The 20,630-nt window shown below is 39.3% G+C and overlaps 1 protein-coding gene across 1 annotated transcript in view; it reads left to right on the plus strand.

Annotated features, from left to right (window-relative positions):
• Window positions 1-20,630, plus strand: part of DCHS2 (dachsous cadherin-related 2) — a 348,116-nt gene that overhangs the window by 163,284 nt on the left and 164,202 nt on the right. The window contains exon 3 of the mRNA XM_069558324.1: window positions 4,378-4,609. Within this exon, the coding sequence (XP_069414425.1) occupies window positions 4,378-4,609 (232 nt within the window). The remainder of the gene's footprint in view (window positions 1-4,377; window positions 4,610-20,630) is intronic.

A 20,630-nucleotide genomic window follows, 5' to 3' on the forward strand; every position in this document is an offset into this window, starting at 1 on the left:
TGGTGTTTTTAATATAAATAATACAGACAGTAAATGAATGCATAATTTATCAATAAATTTAATAAACAATAGTTTAAATAATAAATAACAAAATTAATAAATTATTAACATATTTATTAATATGTATTCAAGGTATGCACACCACACTTTTTACTGAATCTATAGATATGCAGAATAAAATCTATCCTCCTTAGCATTTAAATCAGTTCAGTTCAGCCGCTCAGTTGTGTCTGACTCTTTGCGACCCCATGAATCGCAGCATGCCAGGCCTCCCTGTCCATCACCAACTCCCTGAGTTTAGGGTGCATTTGATATTGTCCCAGAGGTCTCTGAGACTATCCTCAGTTCTTTTCATTCTTTCACTTTATTCTGCTCTTTAGAAGTTATTTCCACCATTTTATCTTCCAGCTCACGAATTCATTCTTCCACTTCAGATATACTGCTATTGATTCTGTTTTTTTTTTTAAATCATCTTTACTATCATTATTCTGAATTCTTTTTCAGGTAGTTTGCCTAGTTTCCTTAATTTATTTGGACTTTCGTGTTTCTCATTTGTTCCTTCATTTGTACAGTAGTTCTCTGCCTTTTTGTTATTTTTTTTAAATCTTATTGTGTTTAAGGTTTCCTTTTCCCATGGTTCAAGGTTGAATTATTTTTTCCTTTTGGTTGGTGCAGTGGTTTGTGTAAGCTTTGTATAAGGTGAGATTTGTGATGAGTTTTTTTTCTTCTGATGTGCAAAGCTGAATGAGGTGGTAATCATGTCTGCTGATGATCTGGTTTGTATTTTTGTTTCATTTGCTGTTTGGATGAGGCATCCTGCACAGGGTGCTACTGGTGATTGGGTGATGCCAGGTCTTGTATTCAAGTGGTTCCCTTTGTGGAAGTTCTCACTATTTGATATTCCCTAGGGTTAGTTTCTTTGGTAGTTTATGGTCTTGGAGTCAGTGCTCCCACTCCAAAGGCAGAGGGGTTGATTTCTCTGTGAAGATGCTTTTCATCTTAGTACTCTGGTCCCCAGCAGTGAGTGAGGTACTAATGAGGCCAGGGAGGCACTCAGGAGAGCCCTCCACCATCACCGCCCTTCTAGTGAGCTCACCCCCAGCACAGCTGGCACTTGGGCCTCAGTCTGTTTGCCAAGGGTCAGGCACTCTGTTAAAAGCTTCTTTCTAAATGTTATTTGTCCAACTGGAATCCCTTTCCAGGAAAGGTATATGTCCCCGGCATTTGTGAAATCCTTGAGGCTTTATTCATCCATTTTTTCAGCAGAATATTAAGTTCCTGATTATGGGCCATCATTCCAGACTTCACTGGGATACACTATATTTCTTTTATGAAACTTAAAAAATTCAGAATTTCGAGACAAATACATCTGGTCCCACGTATTTAGGATAAAGAGCCTGTAAAATTTTCTAATTGATGATGGTTAGCCATAATAAATGCTTTCACACATATTATATCACTTCTTGCAACAACAGGCCTGCAAGGTGAGGAGGTGGCTCCACTTTGTGGAAGAGGCAGCTCAAAGTTGGGCCATCTTATGTTGTCGAAGCTGTGGTCCCAGAGGCAGGCAGGGCCAGATATTAGATCCAGATCTTCTGGCTCCAGATAGTTCTACTGTGCCACAGACCAAGCTGTACAGCATTTGTCTCATAAATGTTAAGTTCTTTGTAAACAGGGGCTCTGTTTTCCTGTTTCCTCTGAGACAAAACCCATGGTTGGCATTGCCTGTAACATGGTCTTTAAACATTCCTTCATGAAAGGTTGAATTTATATCATAGCAATACTTTAAAAGTCTCAAGTCCTGGGGGCTTTGGGAACAGATGAATCTCCATTCCAGTTACAGATCTGCTGTTTATAGTCTCATTTACTTTGGGCAAGTCACTTAGCCTCTTTGTGCTTTGGTTTCCGTATTGTAAAAATGGAGGGACCCATAAAAGTCTTTAGGAAGTGAGATTATAACAGTTGAAGGAGAAAATATATGTAAAGCACACTTAACATTCATTTACAAATGGTTGTTATGACAGGAAAGTGTCCCCTGTTGACACATTTAATAGATAAAACTTAGATTCATAAAAAAGAAAACTGAGATCTATATGTAATACTGTTGCTGCAAGAAGATTCACTTATCTATAACAACAAGCTTTGATTTGTCCATCTAACATTCTGCTTGTTTTGGGTAGCATGGCCTGATTCGGAGTCTTCATGGACAGCCCAGTAATGAACATCTTTGTTCTTTCAGGCCTTAAGGTGGAGTAAGCCTCATTTCTTCACATGTTTGCCACTGTTTCATTTCTTCTCCTACCTGCTTTCTTAGCATCTCCCCACCCCAAACCTAAATGATTTCTTGATCTTGAGGAGAAATTTAAAAGGAAAAGGGAAGGAAAGATAAAGGAAAAGCAAAACTGGGAAAGAATCCAGCTCGAAGAACCAGCAGGGCTTTGTGAGATGGGGTGCAGCCTTTCCCATCCACAGCCCCTCAGTCCACTCCACCTGGGACCCATGGGTTACTTCAGTTTGCTGAAGACACAGCACCAGTCTAAATGTCAAGGACACAGACTAGATGGGACTGCCATTGTTTTTCTGTTTTTGTTTTAATTTTTTAAAATGTCTTTTAATTGGAGAATAATTACTTTACGATACTGTGATGGTTTTTTGCCATACATCATTTTTATTTCTACTGTTTGCTTCTTTCTTTTCTTTTTTTATTCTATTGATATGCTGTTATGTTAATTGATTTTTTTCTCATTGTGTCTACTGTATTTATTTAAAACTGGCATAGCCCTGGCACTTTATTCAACTTAGAACATGCAAGATCACTATTTTTTATTCTTTCTCTGTTCTTTTTCAGTCCGCAGTGTTGGGTACATGGGCCCTCAGAGCATGAGAACCGGTTCCGAATTCACAGTCAGCTTCATCTCAAATAATAGTAAATGATGTGCTCTCTCTTGCGCCCTCCCTCATGCTCAGCACATACTCCCTCCAGAGTCCACTACCGCGGTCTCCCTTTGTCTTGTGCTAAAGCTGCTGCTTCACTGCCTTTGATTTTCCTTTTTGCTCGCTGCCTCCTGCCACAGTGGGAGAGAGAGACAGAGACAGAAAAGGAGAGAGAGAAGAGGATAAGTGAAGGAGAAAGCCCAGGCTGCTGTGACTTACCAAGGACTTTTGCCTAAGATGAAAGTATCAAAGTATACCAGATAGCAATGGAAAATGGTGCTTTGAAGTAGGAACATATGTTTTCCTTTAGAAAAGTAAAAATTGCAGGGATTATTTTCTTCTGTTGTGCTCCTTCCTGCTCCTTGTTTTTAGATGAAGGAAGCACACACACAAAGCCAGTATGGGAGCCATCTCTCACTATTTTAGGCACTCGATTTCTTTTCTAATATGTGGAAAATTTAAAATCTCAAACTGAACCTGGCGCTAAGTTTGTAGGAAAAGCTGCTTCACTGTCACGGGCTGTGCTGGACTTGATGACTCTTCTGGCTCCTACCTAGATTCCCTCCCTCCTTCCAGCCTTGCTGCCCTTGAGGGGCAAATCAAGCTACTCCTCTGCTTATAACCTTCAGGTGGGTCAGAGACATGATCCTCTCGGAGGCCCACAGAACCGCTTGTGACCTTTCCCTGCCCTTGATATCACCCACTGGTCTCCTTACTATTCTGATCAGGCTCGGGATGTCCCACACTCCTGTCTCAGGGCCTTTGCATGCGCTCTCATCTCTGTTATGCTTTTCCTCTAAATAACAGATCTGGTCCCTCATATGGGTCCGTCTTTACTCAAATTGCACCTTCTTAGTGATGCTTTCCCCCCAGTTACCTATTTTGAAATTACACCTCCCTCCAGTACTCTCTTATCCCTTCTCCTTAGCAGTTAAAGATTATCTGGGCATTGAAAGTGATTTTTTTTTTCTTTTTGGGTGTCAGGAGAGATTTCCTAATTTAAGGAAATCTTAAGTCAGACCTCTTTGGCCTCTACTCTGAAATTATTACCTCCTAGAAGTTTTTTTTTTTTCCTTTTATTTATTTATTTAAACTTTTTCTTCTGTGTTGAGGTATAGCCAATTAACAATGTTGTGATAGTTTCAGGTGAACAGTGAAGAGATTCAGCCATAGCTAAATACATGTGTGGTAATATAATTCCAGTTTAAGAAATCAGTATTGGAGTACAGATACCATGCTATTCACATGAACTCATAGCTCAAGTTTAAAAGTAAAATGCACATATATATGTGTGTGTGTGTGTGTGTGTTAAAAGTAAAATGAATACATACACACACATACTTTTGGTTGTTTCAGAAGTCTATTCTAGGATCCTTCTCACTTATTCTGCATCCCAGTGTTCATGTGAGACCCATTTGTAATCACTTCTCATCTATCCAACAGGGTGGACTCAGTGCCCAAGCTTTTGTTCGTGTGGAACTGGAGGATGTAAATGATAATGAACCTGTGTTTAACCCATTAACCTATGTGACGAGCCTTAGTGGCCAGGCGCAGCTGGGCACCGAAGTCATCAATGTTCTTGCCACAGACAGGGATTCCGGGATGTATGGAACAGTGACCTATGAGCTCGTCCTTGGAGACCTGTCATCCTTTTTCACCATCGACTCCACCACAGGTATGTGAGCTTGGAATCAATAGCTTTTGCATAAGAACCAGAAAATGAGTTGAAATAATTTTTTCCTTGGCAGGGGTGTTGCAGGACTCATGTCACCTTCCAGAAGGCATGTTGAAAAGAGCCAGGATTTGTTAGGCTAGGACTGGATCTGAGTCCCAGCTTTGCCTCTTCTTGGTCTTATGACCTTCAGTGGCCTCGTCTCCTTACCTTAGGAGTACTAATAATTCCTATGTTGCAAAGTTTCTGTGAGGATTGAAGTGAAGTGAAGTGAAGTGAAGTCACTCAGTCGTGTCCGACTCTTTGCAACCCCATGGACCAGGCTCCTCCCTCCATGGGATTCTCCAGGCAAGAGTACTGGAGTGAGTTGCCATTTCCTTCTCCAGGGTATCTTCCTGACCCAGGGATCGAACCCGGGTCTCCAGCATTCCAGGCAGATGCTGTAACCTCTGAGCCACCAGGGATTAAAGGTGGTAAATTATAAAAGATACTGGTTAGTAGTATTTATTTTGCAAATGTCCCCTATTTGTATGATCATATAAGAATAACTTACATCCTTTCAATGTATAAGTAATCCTAATCATGTAAAAAGCATTGTAGTGACATCCAAAGAAATGCCTTTCTGGTGCTATGCCTGGCATTCCCTTAATCTCTTCAGGTCTTAGTCTCATTGTTTCTGAAATGATGCCTAAAGCTCCTATTAGGTCTCTTATGTGGTAGTTGTGTATCTGCTGAAGAAATCGAGTGGGCAAACTGAACCTTTCAGAAGTAATCAATATTTAAGAGGTTGCCTCCTTTCCCTATTGGTTTGTTGTTAACAGAAATGTTTGAAGTGTTTGGTTATAAGAAAATATAAAATTTTAAGTGTATAATATTACATTATAATCCTATGGAGATATAGCAGATATTCTGGTCCTAATAATGAGCCTTCAAAAATTTTTTTTTCTTTTGCATTTCTTCTTTAAAAAATTTTTATTTTCACTTAACCTGAGATCTTTCCTTTCACACATTTTTCAGTGTACAGTACATTATCATTCGGCTTCCCTGGTGGTTCAGTGGTGAAAAAACCTGCCTGCCTGTACAGGAGATGTGGGTTCCATACAAGATCTAGGAAGATCCCCTGGAGAAGGAAATGGTAACCCACTCCAGTTTTATTGCCTGGGAAATCTCATGGACAGAGGAGCCTGGCAAGCTACAGTCCATGGGGTCACAAAGAGTCAGACATGACTTAGAGACTGAATAACAACATTATCATTGACCAGAGGTACAATGTTACATAGGAGATCTCTAGGGTTTACTCATTTTGTTTTATTGAAACTTTATGCTCCTTCATTAGCACCTTCCATTTCTCTCTCTTCACTGATCCCTGGCAACCATCCTTCTACTCTTTGATTTGATGAACTTGACTATTTTGGATATTTCATAGAGTGAAATATGTAATAACTGTCCTATGGAAGGCTTATTTCACTTAACTTTATGTCCTCCAGGTTTGTCCATATTTTCCCGTGTTTCAGGAGTTCCTTCTTTTCTTCAAGGCTGAGTAATATCCCATTGTATGTATAGGCCGCATCTTGTTTATCCATCCATCTGTTGATAGACATTAAGTTTTGTCTACAACTTGGTGACTGTGAATAGTGCGTCAGAACATGTGGGGGTGCAGAGATCTCAAGATTTTATTTTTTCTTGAAACACCTTCTCTGAGCATGGGTGAGATGTGTTTCAATTGTGATGCTAATACTGATGTGAGGTGCTACACTGGGCTTTTGTGCACATTGTCACACTGGATCTTTACAACACCCTTTGTAATGACTGTATTCATTAGCAACAAATGATAACTGAGACAGGGAGTCTGATGTAACAAGGTAGTGTGCCCTCTTAACTAGCTCCATTAGCTAAAGAGTTATTGCATTTTGCCTGGAAAGTGTATTTCTAGTGTGTATGACTGACCAGGGGATTAGTTGTTTACAATGACAGTCTTTATAAGACAAAACTTTCCTTGCTCAAGATAATCCACTGACATGGTCCTTTTAGCACTTCAAAGGTCAGACAAAAATACTTTTTTAGGAAATTAGTCTCTGCTTATCTTGACTTTTTCAAAATTCATCTAAACTGAGGACCTTAACTACTTGTCAAATTGTCAGGCCCTCCAGGGCACTAACATTGCCAAAAATATATAGGTCAGCCAGTAATCAGGGCACATGATCTAAAAACATTTAGCAGATTGTTTTAAGAGACATCAACACACTCATCCTCTAGTTTCCCTGGACAGTCTTGAAGAATTATCTGTATTGTATTGTGTTTTTAGGAGATATTTCTGTTGTTGTGCTGCCTTCGACAGCCACAGGCTTCCACTCCTGGCACGGGCATTAAACAAATGCCATCGTTAATCAGGGAGAACGCTTTAAGTGGTTACTATCTAGAAGAGTATCTTGGTATTTTTTAAAGCAAAAACCAACTCTGTAATGGAAGGGGCCTTGGGATATTATTGTTGGCATTTTGATGCTGGTGAATTTAGGGTGAAGACATTCTCAGTCTGACAAGGCTGAGAATGTGGTTGCACCTAATCACAACTCATGAGAAGTTCATGGGACCTGCTAATGCTCTACTGTAACCTTTAGAAGAGAATGAACAGCGTCATGACTAATTGTGGAAAGAAGTTGCCTAGTGAACAGGTTGTCTCCAGTTTGGACAGCTGAGTTCCAGTTCATCTGTTGGTTCACTACAACTACAGACACATTTTCTATTTGTACGTAATAGTTAGGCCTCCAGGCCCTGCCATAAAAACCGGTTTAAATGCTGATGTTCTCAAAGAATGGAACAAGAAGCTGTTCTGGAATGTGGCTTTCGTCTCCTAGATTTATGTCTTTGTTGAACCTGTAAAAGGCTGGACTTTCTTGCTTTCATTTTAAAGGCCTGTCTCTACAGAGCCTGCCAGTAGATACACAGTCTCAAGAAACTGCCCCATCAGTAAATATATATGGAGTAAATGAATAAATGAATTAGAAATAATTGAAAAATGATTTAAATTCTTATTACAGACTCTTAAGAAATTTCAGAGCAGTGCCACTGATAACAGAGCATACCTTCATTTAAAACCCCCTTTCCCCACTGCAGAATGGCACAGGATCCCAGGGTCTACCCCCACGTTTCTTCAGAACTCTCTCAGATTCCCTCTGCAGCATTACTCCGCCAGCTCTTTTCTAGTTATATAAACTAAATACTCATATACATGTGGTTGTACATGGTTGTATAGTAGAGGAGAAGACTGAGAATTGATAGCTGATTTATACATTGTCACTTCTTCCTGAAATACTCTGAAATTCTCTCTTAGAGACATTAACTCATTTACTCACTGGTTCCTTTGTGCTTTCATTTTGAGGGTTCCTATATCAGATATACTATTTTATAAGCTTACATAGGCTCCAGTTTTCCTGAAGACAAGAGATTTTCCACTATCTGTTTGTGCCATAACCAGGACTCATGCATTAGAAATAGAGTTCTTGGACTTACTGTGTTTAGCTGGGAAGGAAAATGTTTTGGAGAAGTGGTGTGGCGATGTCCTAGTTGTTTTCTCTTGTGTGTTTATCTTCCTGTTCTGTTTCTGGTTTTCTAAGTGTGTTGGTTCAAAGGACATTTTTGTAGAATGTGTCTCAACACCAGGAGAGAGTGATTGACTTGAGCCTTCACTTCTCTTATTCTTAGTTAGTGGTTTCCTTTGATGTGGGTACAAGGCAGACCACACTGTTTTGAGTTTTAAAAGGAGGGATCACAACAAACTTACTTATTAATAGCCTTTTTCATGTATTTTTAATCCCATTTTATGAACTATTGGTCAATTTTTTTTTCTACATTGTCCGAAGTAGTCTTTTTAATAATGTAAAAAGAACAATTTTTAGTTTTTGTGTTGATTCTATTTATTTAGTGATTTTACTCTGCAACAAGCATCACATATAATTCAGATTATTTTAAGGTGGCAGATTTCAAGCATTTGTGTGAGTCTTTTATTGTTGCCCAAGTATTTCTTTTGCTAGGGCTACCTATTGTCACATTTCTGTGATTTCTGTCTTTGCATGCTAATGATACAAGAAAAAGTCAAAAGTTCTGAAAAGAAAGACAGAAATGGAAGCAAGTCCGTCGTTTCCACAGATATTGTTTCAATGCCTGCTATGGACCAAGCACAGTTCTCAGTGTTTGGAATACATCAGTGAACAAGACAGACAAAAATTCCCGCTCAGTCTCATAGATCTGACAACAAAAGCTCACATTGCTTCACCTATTGTCTGTTCTGGGTTTAGTAGCGATGCACACAAAGTCCAAATTTAACACTACGGAAGGACAAGTAATTAAAAGGGCAACCGAATGTCTTCTTTGGAGAAATGTCTATTTAGCTCTTTGGCCCATTTTTTGATTGGGTCGTTTATTTTTCTGGAATTGAGCTGCATAAGTTGCTTGTATATTTTTGAGATTAGTTGTTTGTCAGTTGCTTCATTTGCTATTATTTTCTCCCATTCAGAAGGCTGTCTTTTCACCTTGCTTATATTTTCCTTTGTTGTGCAGAAGCTTTTAATTTTAATTAGATCCCATTTGTTTATTTTTGCTTTTATTTCCAGAATTCTGGGAGGTGGATCATAGAGGATCCTGCTGTGATTTATGTCGGAGAGTGTTTTGCCTATGTTCTCCTCTAGGAGTTTTATAGTTTCTGATCTTATGTTTAGATCTTTAATCCATTTTGAGTTAATTTTTGTGTGCGGTGTTAGAAAGTGATCTAGTTTCATTCTCTTACAGGTGGTTGACCAGTTTTCCCAGCACCACTTGTTAAAGAGATTGTCTTAACTCCATTGTATATTCTTGCCTCCTTTGTCAAAGATAAGTTGTCCATATGTGTGTGGATTTATCTCTGGGCTTTCTGTTTTGTTCCATTGATCTATATGTCTGTCTTTGTGCCAGTACCATACTGTCTTGATGACTGTGGCTTTGTAGTAGAGCCTGAAGTCAGGCAAGTTGATTCCTCCAGTACCATTCTTCTTTCTCAAGATTGCTTTGGCTATTCGAGATTTTTTGTACGGATGGCTAACAAACACATGAAAAGATGCTCAACATCACTCATTATTAGAGAAATGCAAATCAAAACCACAATGAGGTACCACTTCACACCAGTCAGAATGGCTGCGATCTGCAAGCAATAAATGCTGGAGAAGGTGTGGAGAAAAGGGAACCCTCCTACACTGTTGGTGGGAATGCAAACTAGTACAGCCACTATGGAGAACAGTGTGGAGATTCCTTAAAAAACTGCAAATAGAACTACCTTATGACCCAGCAATCCCACTGCTGGGCATACACACTGAGGAAACCAGAATTGAAAGAGACACATGTACCCCGATGTTCATCGCAGCACTGTTTATAATAGCCAGGACATGGAAACAACCTAGATGTCCTTCAGCAGATGAATGGATAAGAAAGCTATGATACATATACACAATGGAGTATTGCTCAGCCGTTAAAAAGAATTCATTTGAATCAGTTCTGATGAGATGGATGAAACTGGAGCCGATTATACAGAGTGAAGTAAGCCAGAAAGAAAAACACCAATACAGTATACTAACACATATATATGGAATTTAGGAAGATGGCAATGACGACCCTGTATACAAGACAGGGAAAAAGACACAGATGTGTATAACAGACTTTTGGACTCAGAGGGAGAGGGAGAGGGTGGGATGATTTGGGAGAATGGCATTCTAACATGTATACTATCATGTAAGAAGTAAATCGCCAGTCTATGTCTGACGCAGGATACAGCATGCTTGGGGCTGGTGCATGGGGATGACCCAGAGAGATGTTATGGGGAGGGAGGTGGGAGGGGGGTTCATGTTTGGGAATGCATGTAAGAATTAAAGATTTTAAAATTTAAAAAATAAAAAACTTAAAAAAAAAAAAAAAAAGGGCAACCGAGAGAGTTAAACAGCCAAAAGCAGCCAGTTATGTTATGGTTTCCCAGGCTCTTCATGACCTGCCCTGCTTTCCCTGTGGCCTCAGCTCTAATAATTCTCCTTAGTCTTGGTGCTCATTCTTTACACTAGCTACCATTTTTTTCTCTTCCTCCTCCTCCTCCTCCTTCTTGCCCCTTCACCTCCTTTCTCTGAGCTCATGTGATTCCTTCTTGGGCGCATCACATGTCTTCCCTTCTGCCCAGAACACTGGACGGCTCTCTCTCTTCTGTTCCCACACACATCCTCACCCAGCTAATGGCCTAACTCATCCTTCAGAGTTCAAGTTATAGGTCCCCTTTCCATGGATGCATTTTCTGACGATCCCTTCCCCAAGCACATTACAACAGGCACCCAGTTCATATTCTAGAACAGCTTCTCTTTCTATTATGATTACATGTTTTGGAATATTTGATTGTCTGTGCCCCACCGACACCGTCTGTTCTGTTCCTGGCTCCCTTTCTGGTTACTAGCTCTGTTCTGGGATGTAGATGGTACAAAGTATGTGGTTGTCAAATAAGAAAGAAAGAATGAGATGGAATTGTTGCCACAAAAAAGTTTGTAGTCCAATTGAACTGACAATAATAGTCCTCATAATACACAGGGATGATATTGGTGAGTGCCAGAGAAGGGAGGGGTTGGGCAGGTGAAAGGGGCCCAAAGGTACAAACTCAAATTTGTAAGATAAATAAACTCTGGGGATGTAATGTACAGCATGGTGACTGTAGTTAGCAATATTATATTGTGTATTTGACAGTTGCTAAGAGAGTAGATCATGAAAGTTATCATAAGAAAAAGTTTATTAATGTAAATATGTATGTGATGGTTGCTGATAATCATCTTCACAATGCATATATATATATATATACATCAAATCACTAATTTGTACATCTAAAGCTAATACAATAGTATATGATCAATTATATCAATAAATAAATGTAAAAAAAAGTACATTAATTTTTAAAGTTTAATACTGGGAACAAAATAGATAGTCCATACCACAGTACAGAAATCTATCGAAACATATGTGGAAATGTAGAAAGAAAAAAAACATGTAGAAGACCAGAGACTTAATAATTTTATCCCGAATGTCACATATTGAGAGTGCAGCCACACACAATAGGGTATAGACCAAAAGAAGCTCAGCTATCTGGCGTCTTAGTTTTTAACAGATGGTAGTCCACAGTTAAATTATTTTATCTTCAGGCTTGTGTTAGGCAAGTTCTTCCTGTTGTGCATCAAACTGAATGCCCATTATCAGGTTAGAGTGAGAAAGCGTGGCTGTCACAGGAGTGGGGTTCTTGAGGCTTCGTGTGCAGCCTGCTTTCTGTACTCAGGCACACTGTGGAGAGAGTCAGATCAGTCTGGGGAACTACAAATAGCATTGACTTTTAAAGAAGGGAATGTGGTAATGTTAATAGTTAGTGGTACCAGATTAAAATGACCTGATGGGCCTTCTCCTTCATAACAACGTCCTTGCCAGTAGAACAAAGCCGTGGAGGCCTGCTGACTCACTGCACCCTGCAGTGCTCTGCTGCCCGTCAGGAGGGAAACGCCTGAAGGCTGTTCTCGCTGTTTTTCTATGGCCTGATCTGGATGTGTGCTAACAATTACCTCCCTTTCTCCTGCTTTTCCTGGGATTGTTGGCTACCCTCTGGTTTAGCATATTTTAAAAGATACGTTCAAATACAATCAAGGGTGTCTCTCACCTGAACAATCTAGAGCAGGAATGATAGACAGAGGGATAAAGGAGGGACTCCTGCAACATTTGTCTGTGGAGCTGAGTGCTGACTGGCGTCTACTGGGCACGGGCTCTGTGGTGGAGACAGCTGGGGTGGGGTTCAGTCCTGCCTGCAGAGGCCAGGGCTCGGGGTCTGAGCCGTGCCCGCTTTGCAGGAGATGAGGAAGCGGTGCGTCTGAAGAGGGACGTGGTCGTGTCTATTATGTCAGCCTCGTGTTCCCTGCAAAAGCCAGGAAAGCGCTAGTGATGGAAAGTGGTTTTTAAACAGCTGCCCGGGCGGGAGAGCACTGACGCTCCAGCATCAGCTGGCGGCTGTCCAGTGAGGGTGCTTCTGCTGCTCTCCTATCCCCTCCTTTGCCCTCGATGCTCCTAGATGGTTCAGAAACTCACGTTAGCAAGATGAGGAAGAGGAGGAGAGTTAGGTGAGGAAAGAAAGAAGCTAACAACTTCTGACCTGTAGCACATGTCTTACCTAAACTTTTTTTTCCCCTTAAATTACAGCTGTTTATTTATCTTTAATTTTGGTGGAGTATAGTTGATAATCCCTGGTGGCTCAGATGGTAAAGAATTTGCCTGCAATGTGGGAGACCTCAGTTCAATCCCTGAGTCAGGAAGATCCCCTGAGAAGGGAATGACAACCCACTCCAGTATTCTTGCCTGGAGAATTCCATGGACGAGGGGCCTGGAGGGCTACAATCCATGGGACTGCAAAGAGTCGGACAGGACTGAGCAACTAAGACTTTCACTTTCACAGCTCAATCATGTTGTTTCGTCGCTGTCACATCCGACTCTTTTGCGGCCCTATGGACTGTAGTTGGCCAGGCTCCTCTGTCTGTGGCATTTTCCAGTCAAGTGTACTGGAGCGTGTAGCCATTCCCTTCTCCAGGGGATTTCCTCGACCCAGGGATTGAACCCGTGTCTCCTGCATTGACAGGCAAATTCTTTACCACTGAGCCAATAGGAAAGCTACATAGTTGATTTACAGTGTTGTGTTAGTTTCGGGAGTACAGCAAAGTAATGCCGTTACACATACATCCATTCTTTGTCAGATTCTTTTCCCCACCTGAACTCAGCCTTAGAGTTTTGATTATTCCATGGACATTTATACTCATTTATTAAACTGAGACTCTTCTGTGACTTAATGTAACAAAAAGAATTTTAATTGGTTGCTAGTGATTGGCAAGTGGCAGGAGCTTCCTGAATTTTCACATAGGGTCAAGAGAAGAAAAGGTAGCCATACAAAATAAATTAAAATAGAAAAGAATAAAGGCACTCTATGGTTGAATACCTTTATTCTTTCCTGTTTTAATTTATTTTGTATGACTCACTTTTCTTCTCTTGACCCTATGTGAAAATTGAATACCATGAATTGTGCTTTGCTATCATACCTGTTACATATATTTATGACAACACAAGATGATGGTGTCTAGGGTGGAGAGATGGGCTACATGATGATCCAGAGCTACACTAGGTGGGTGTGGTTTAATGAAGGAATTTTAAATCATAACAAAGTTTAAATATAGGAAATACACAAGATAAGGGTTTTGAGCATCAGTGTGTCATGATGATATTTAAGAAAAAATTCCCTGGAAGTAGTGTGTTGGTTGGATTAAAAGACTAGAAAATTTGAACAGGGAATATATATATTAATTAACAGAAAATATGTAATAATAATGTTACTATTATTATCCAGGGATAGCATAATAAAACTTGTACTGAGGAGATAGTAATAAAAATAGAAAGGAACTAATCTGAGAATATTTTAAGAGGAAAATGATACAGAGATGATGATTAATTTGATATATTGATGAAAGAAGATAAGTCATGTACAATTCTTTAATTTTAACTGAATGATAGATGATCCAACTGATGTCAAATTGACAAATACCCCAGAGGAAATGCCCCCTAGAAAGAGGTATAGAGCTTAATTCGGGTGAGAGGACATGGGGAGATACTACAGCAAAGTAACTCTTGAAGTCATGAAACATGAATATTTTGATGGAAATAGTATATAGCTGTGGTCTTCAAACTTTAGAACACATGAGAATTACCAGTAGGGATCTTTAGAAATTCAATTCCAGCATCCTTTCCCACTTCTGTAATATTTCTTTTTTTTTTTTTTATTTTTAGTTTTTTATTTTTTACATTTTAAAATCTTTAATTCTTACATGCATTCCCAAACATGAACCCCCCTCCCACCTCCCTCCCCATAACATCTTTCTGGGTCATCCCCATGCACCAGCCCCAAGCATGCTGCATCCTGCGTCAGACATAGACTGGCGATTCAATTCACATGATAGTATACATGTTAGAATGCCATTCTCCCAAATCATCCCACCCTCTCCCTCTCCCTCTGAGTCCAAAAGTCCGTTATACACATCTGTGTCTCTTTCCCTGTCTTGCATACAGGGTCGTCATTGCCATCTTCCTAAATTCCATATATATGTGTTAGTATACTGTATTGGTGTTTTTCTTTCTGGCTTACTTCACTCTGTATAATCGGCTCCAGTTTCATCCATCTCATCAGAACTGATTCAAATGAATTCTTTTTAACCGCTGAGTAATACTCCATTGTGTATATGTACCACAGCTTTCTTATCCATTCATCTGCTGATGGACATCTAGGTTGTTTCCATGTCCTGGCTATTATAAACAGTGCTGCGATGAACATTGGGGTACATGTGTCTCTTTCAATTCTGGTTTCCTCGGTGTGTATGCCCAGAAGTGGGATTGCTGGGTCATAAGGTAGTTCTATTTGCAATTTTTTAAGGAATCTCCACACTGTTCTCCATAGTGGCTGTACTAGTTTGCATTCCCACCAACAGTGTAGGAGGGTTCCCTTTTCTCCACAGCCTCTCCAGCATTTATTGCTTGCAGATTTTTGGATCGCAGCCATTCTGACTGGTGTGAAGTGGTACCTCATTGTGGTTTTGATTTGCATTTCTCTAATAATGAGTGATGTTGAGCATCTTTTCATGTGTTTGTTAGCCATCCGTGTGTCTTCTTTGGAGAAATGTCTATTTAGTTCTTTGGCCCATTTTTTGATAGGGTCGTTTATTTTTCTGGAGTTGAGCTGCAGAAGTTGCTTGTATATTTTTGAGATTAGTTGTTTGTCAGTTGCTTCATTAGCTATTATTTTCTCCCATTCAGAAGGCTGTCTTTTCACCTTGCTTATATTTTCCTTTGTTGTGCAGAAGCTTTTAATTTTAATTAGATCCCATTTGTTTATTTTTGCTTTTATTTCCAGAATTCTGGGAGGTGGATCATAGAGGATCCTGCTGTGATTTATGTCTGAGAGTGTTTTGCCTATGTTCTCCTCTAGGAGTTTTATAGTTTCTGATCTTACATTTAGATCTTTAATCCATTTTGAGTTTATTTTTGTGTGCGGTGTTAGAAAGTGATCTAGTTTCATTCTTTTACAAGTGGTTGACCAGTTTTCCCAGCACCACTTGTTAAAGAGATTGTCTTTACTCCATTGTATATTCTTGCCTCCTTTGTCAAAGATAAGGTGTCCATATGTGTGTGGATTTATCTCTGGGCTTTCTATTTTGTTCCATTGATCTATATGTCTGTCTTTGTGCCAGTACCATACTGTCTTGATGACTGTGGCTTTGTAGTAGAGCCTGAAGTCAGGCAAGTTGATTCCTCCAGTTCCATTCTTCTTTCTCAAGATTGCCTTGGCTATTCGAGGTTTTTTGTATTTCCATACAAATCTTGAAATTATTTGTTCTAGTTCTGTGAAAAATGTGGCTGGTAGCTTGATAGGGATTGCATTGAATTTGTAAATTGCTTTGGGTAGTATACTCATTTTCACTATATTGATTCTTCCAATCCATGAACATGGTATATTTCTCCATCTATTAGTGTCCTCTTTGATTTCTTTCATCAGTGTTTTATAGTTTTCTATATATAGGTCTTTAGTTTCTTTAGGTAGATATATTCCTAAGTATTTTATTCTTTTCGTTGCAATGGTGAATGGAATTGTTTCCTTAATTTCTTTTTCTACTTTCTCCTTATTCGTGTATAGGAATGCAAGGGATTTCTGTGTGTTGATTTTATATCCTGCAACTTTACTATATTCATTGATTAGCTCTAGTAATTTTCTGGTGGAGTCTTTAGGGTTTTCCATGTAGAGGATCATGTCATCTGCAAACAGTGAGAGTTTTACTTCTTCTTTTCCAATTTGGATTCCTTTTATTTCTTTTTCTGCTCTGATTGCTGTGGCCAAAACTTCCAGAACTATGTTGAATAGTAGCGGTGAAAGTGGACACCCTTGTCTTGTTCCTGACTTTAGGGGAAATGCTTTGAATTTTTCACCATTGAGGATAATGTTTGCTGTGGGTTTGTCATAGATAGCTTTTATTATGTTGAGGTATGTTCCTTCTATTCCTGCTTTCTGGAGAGTTTTTATCATAAATGGATGTTGAATTTTGTCAAAGGCTTTCTCTGCATCTATTGAGATAATCATATGGTTTTTATTTTTCAATTTGTTAATGTGGTGAATTACATTGATTGACTTGCGGATATTGAAGAATCCTTGCATCCCTGGGATAAAGCCGATTTGGTCATGGTGTATGATCTTTTTAATGTGTTGTTGGATTCTGATTGCTAGAATTTTGTTGAGGATTTTTGCATCTATGTTCATCAGTGATATTGGCCTGTAGTTTTCTTTTTTTGTGACATCTTTGTCAGGTTTTGGTATTAGGGTGATGGTGGCCTCATAGAATGAGTTTGGAAGTTTACCTTCCTCTGCAATTTTCTGGAAGAGTTTGAGTAGGATCGGTGTTAGCTCTTCTCTAAACTTTTGGTACAATTCAGCTGTGAAGCCGACTGGACCTGAGCTTTTGTGTGCTGGAAGATTTCTGATTACAGTTTCAATTTCCGTGCTTGTGATGGGTCTGTTAAGATTTTCTATTTCTTCCTGGTTCAGTTTTGGAAAATTGTACTTTTCTAAGAATTTGTCCATTTCTTCCATGTTGTCCATTTTATTGGCATACAACTGCTGAGAGTAGTCTCTTATGATCCTTTGTATTTCTGTGTTGTCTGTTGTGATCTCTCCATTTTCATTTCTAATTTTATTGATTTGATTTTTCTCTCTTTGCTTCTTGATGAGTCTGGCTAATGGTTTGTCAATTTTATTTATCCTTTCAAAGAACCAGCTTTTGGCTTTGTTGATTTTTGCTATGGTCTCTTTTGTTTCTTTTGCATTTATTTCTGCCCTAATTTTTAAGATTTCTTTCCTTCTACTAACTCTGGGGTTCTCCAACTCTTCCTTTTCTAGTTGCTTTAGTTGTAGAGTTAGGTTGTTTATTTGACTTTTTTCTTGCTTCTTGAGGTATGCCTGTATTGCTATGAACTTTCCTCTTAGCACTGCTTTTATAGTGTCCCACAGGTTTTGGGTTGTTGTGTTTTCATTTTCATTAGTTTCTATGCATATTTTGATTTCTTTTTTGATTTCTTCTGTGATTTGTTGGTTATTCAGAAGTGTGTTGTTCAACCTCCATATGTTGGAATTTTTAATAGTTTTTCTCCTGTAATTGAGATCTAATCTTAATGCATTATGGTCAGAAAAGATGCTTGGAATGATTTCGATTTTTTTGAATTTATCAAGTTTAGATTTATGGCCCAGGATGTGGTCTATCCTGGAGAAGGTTCCATGAGCACTTGAAAAAAAGGTGAAATTCGTTGTTTTGGGGTGAAATGTCCTATAGATATCAATTAGGTCTAACTGATCTAATGTATCATTTAAAGTTTGCGTTTCTTTGTTAAATTTCTGTTTAGTTGATCTGTCCATAGGTGTGAGTGGGGTATTAAAGTCTCCCACTATTATTGTGTTATTGTTGATTTCCCCTTTCATACTTGTTAGCATTTGTCTTACATATTGTGGTGCTCCTATATTGGGTGCATATATATTTATAATTGTTATATCTTCTTCTTGGATTGTTCCTTTGATCATTATGTAGTGGCCTTCTTTGTCTCTTTTCACAGCCTTTGTTTTAAAGTCTATTTTATCGGATATGAGTATTGCCACTCCTGCTTTCTTTTGGTCTCTATTCGCGTGGTATATCTTTTTCCAGCCCTTCACTTTCAGTCTGTATGTGTCCCTTGTTTTGAGGTGGGTCTCTTGTAAGCAGCATATAGAGGGGTCTTGTTTTTGTATCCATTCGGCCAGTCTTTGTCTTTTGGTTGTGGCGTTCAACCCATTTACGTTTAAGGTAATTATTGATAAGTATGATCCCGTTGCCATTTACTTTATTGTTTTGGGTTCGGGTTTATACACCCTTTTCGTGTTTCCTGTCTAGAGAATATCCTTTAGAATTTGTTGGAGAGCTGGTTTGGTGGTGCTGAATTCTCTCAGCTTTTGCTTGTCTGTAAAGCTTTTGATTTCTCCTTCGTATTTGAATGAGATCCTTGCTGGGTACAGTAATCTGGGCTGTAGGTTATTGTCTTTCATCACTTTAAGTATGTCTTGCCATTCCCTCCTGGCCTGAAGAGTTTCTATTGACAGATCAGCTGTTATCCTTATGGGAATCCCCTTGTGTGTTATTTGTTGTTTTTCCCTTGCTGCTTTTAATATTTGTTCTTTGTGTTTGATCTTTGTTAATTTGATTAATATGTGTCTTGGGTTGTTTCGCCTTGGGTTTATCCTATTTGGGACTCTCTGTGTTTCTTGGACTTGGGTGATTATTTCCTTCCCCATTTTAGGGAAGTTTTCAACTATTATCTCCTCAAGGATTTTCTCATGATCTTTCTTTCTGTCTTCTTCTTCTGGGACTCCTATAATTCGAATGTTGGAGCGTTTCATATTGTCCTGGAGGTCTCTGAGATTGTCCTCGTTTCTTTTAATTCGTTTTTCTTGTTTCCTCTCTGATTCATTTATTTCTACCATTCTATCTTCTATTTCACTAATCCTATCTTCTGCCTCCGTTATTCTACTATTTGTTGCCTCCAGAGTGTTTCTGATCTCATTTATTGTGTTATTCATTATATTTTGACTCTTTTTTATTTCTTCTAGGTCCTTGTTAAACCTTTCTTGCATCTTCTCAATCCTTGTCTCTAGGCTATTTATCTGTGTTTCCATTTTGATTTCAAGATTTTGGATCATTTTCACTATCAATATTCGGAATTCCTTCTCCGGTAGATTCCCTACTTCTTCCTCTTTTGTTTGGTTTGGTGGGCAACTCTCCTGTTCCTTTACCTGCTGAGTATTCCTCTGTCTCTTCATCTTGGTTATATTGCTGCGTTAGGGGTGGCCTTTTTATATTCTGATAATTTGTGGAGTTCTCTTTATTATGGAGCTTCCTCACTTTGGGTGGGGTTCTATCAGTGGCTTGTCAAGGTTTCCTGGTTAGGGAGGCTTGTGTTGGAGTTTTGGTGGGTGGAGCTGGGTTTCTTCTCTCTGGAGTGCAGTGGAGTGACCAGTAATGGGTTATGAGACATCAAAGGTTTTGGGATAATTTTGAGCTGCCTGTATATTGAGGCTCAGGGGAGTGTTCCTGTGTTGCTGGAGAATTTGCATGGTATGTCTTGTTTTGGAACTTGTTGGCCCTTGGGTGGAGCTTGGTTTCAGTGTAGGTATGAAGGCATTTGATGAGCTCCTATTGCTTAATGTTCCCTGAATTCAAGAGTTCTCTAATGTTTTCAGGCTTTGGGTTTAAGCTTCCTGCTTCTGGTTTTCAGTTTTATTTTTACAGTAGCCTCTAGACTTCTCCATCTATACAGCACCGATGATAAAACATCTAGGTTAAAGATGAAAAGTTTCTCCACCTTGAGGGACACTCAGAGAGGTTCACTGAGTTACAAGGAGAAGAGAAGATGGAGGGGGTAGTTAGAGGTAACTGGAATGAGATGCGGTGAGATCAAGAGAGGAGAGAGCAAGCTAGCCAGTAGTCTCTTCCTTATGTGCGCTCTATAGTCTGGACTGCTCAGAGGTATTTACAGAGTTATACGGGGAAGAGGAGAGGGAGGAAGTAGACAGAGGTGACCAGGAGGATAAGAGAGAGGAATGAGTAGGAGAGAGACAAATCCTGCCAGTAACCAGTTCCTTAGGTGTTCTCTACCGTCTGGAACACACAGAGATTCACAGAGTTGGATAGAGAAGAGATGGGGGAGAAAAGAGACAGAGGCCACCTGGTGGAGAAAAAGGAGAGGCCAGAGGAGGAGAGAGTGGACAAGCCAGTAATCTCGCTCTCAGGTAAACTTGGGTAGTGAAGTTTGGGTTTTTAAATGTACAAAATTGACAACAAAGATTAAAAATCTGGAGTAGAGGTTGGATTTTCAAAGATACAATATTAAA

The sequence above is a fragment of the Ovis canadensis genome, chromosome 17 (genome assembly GCF_042477335.2).
Source record: "Ovis canadensis isolate MfBH-ARS-UI-01 breed Bighorn chromosome 17, ARS-UI_OviCan_v2, whole genome shotgun sequence".
NCBI lineage: Eukaryota > Metazoa > Chordata > Mammalia > Artiodactyla > Bovidae > Ovis > Ovis canadensis.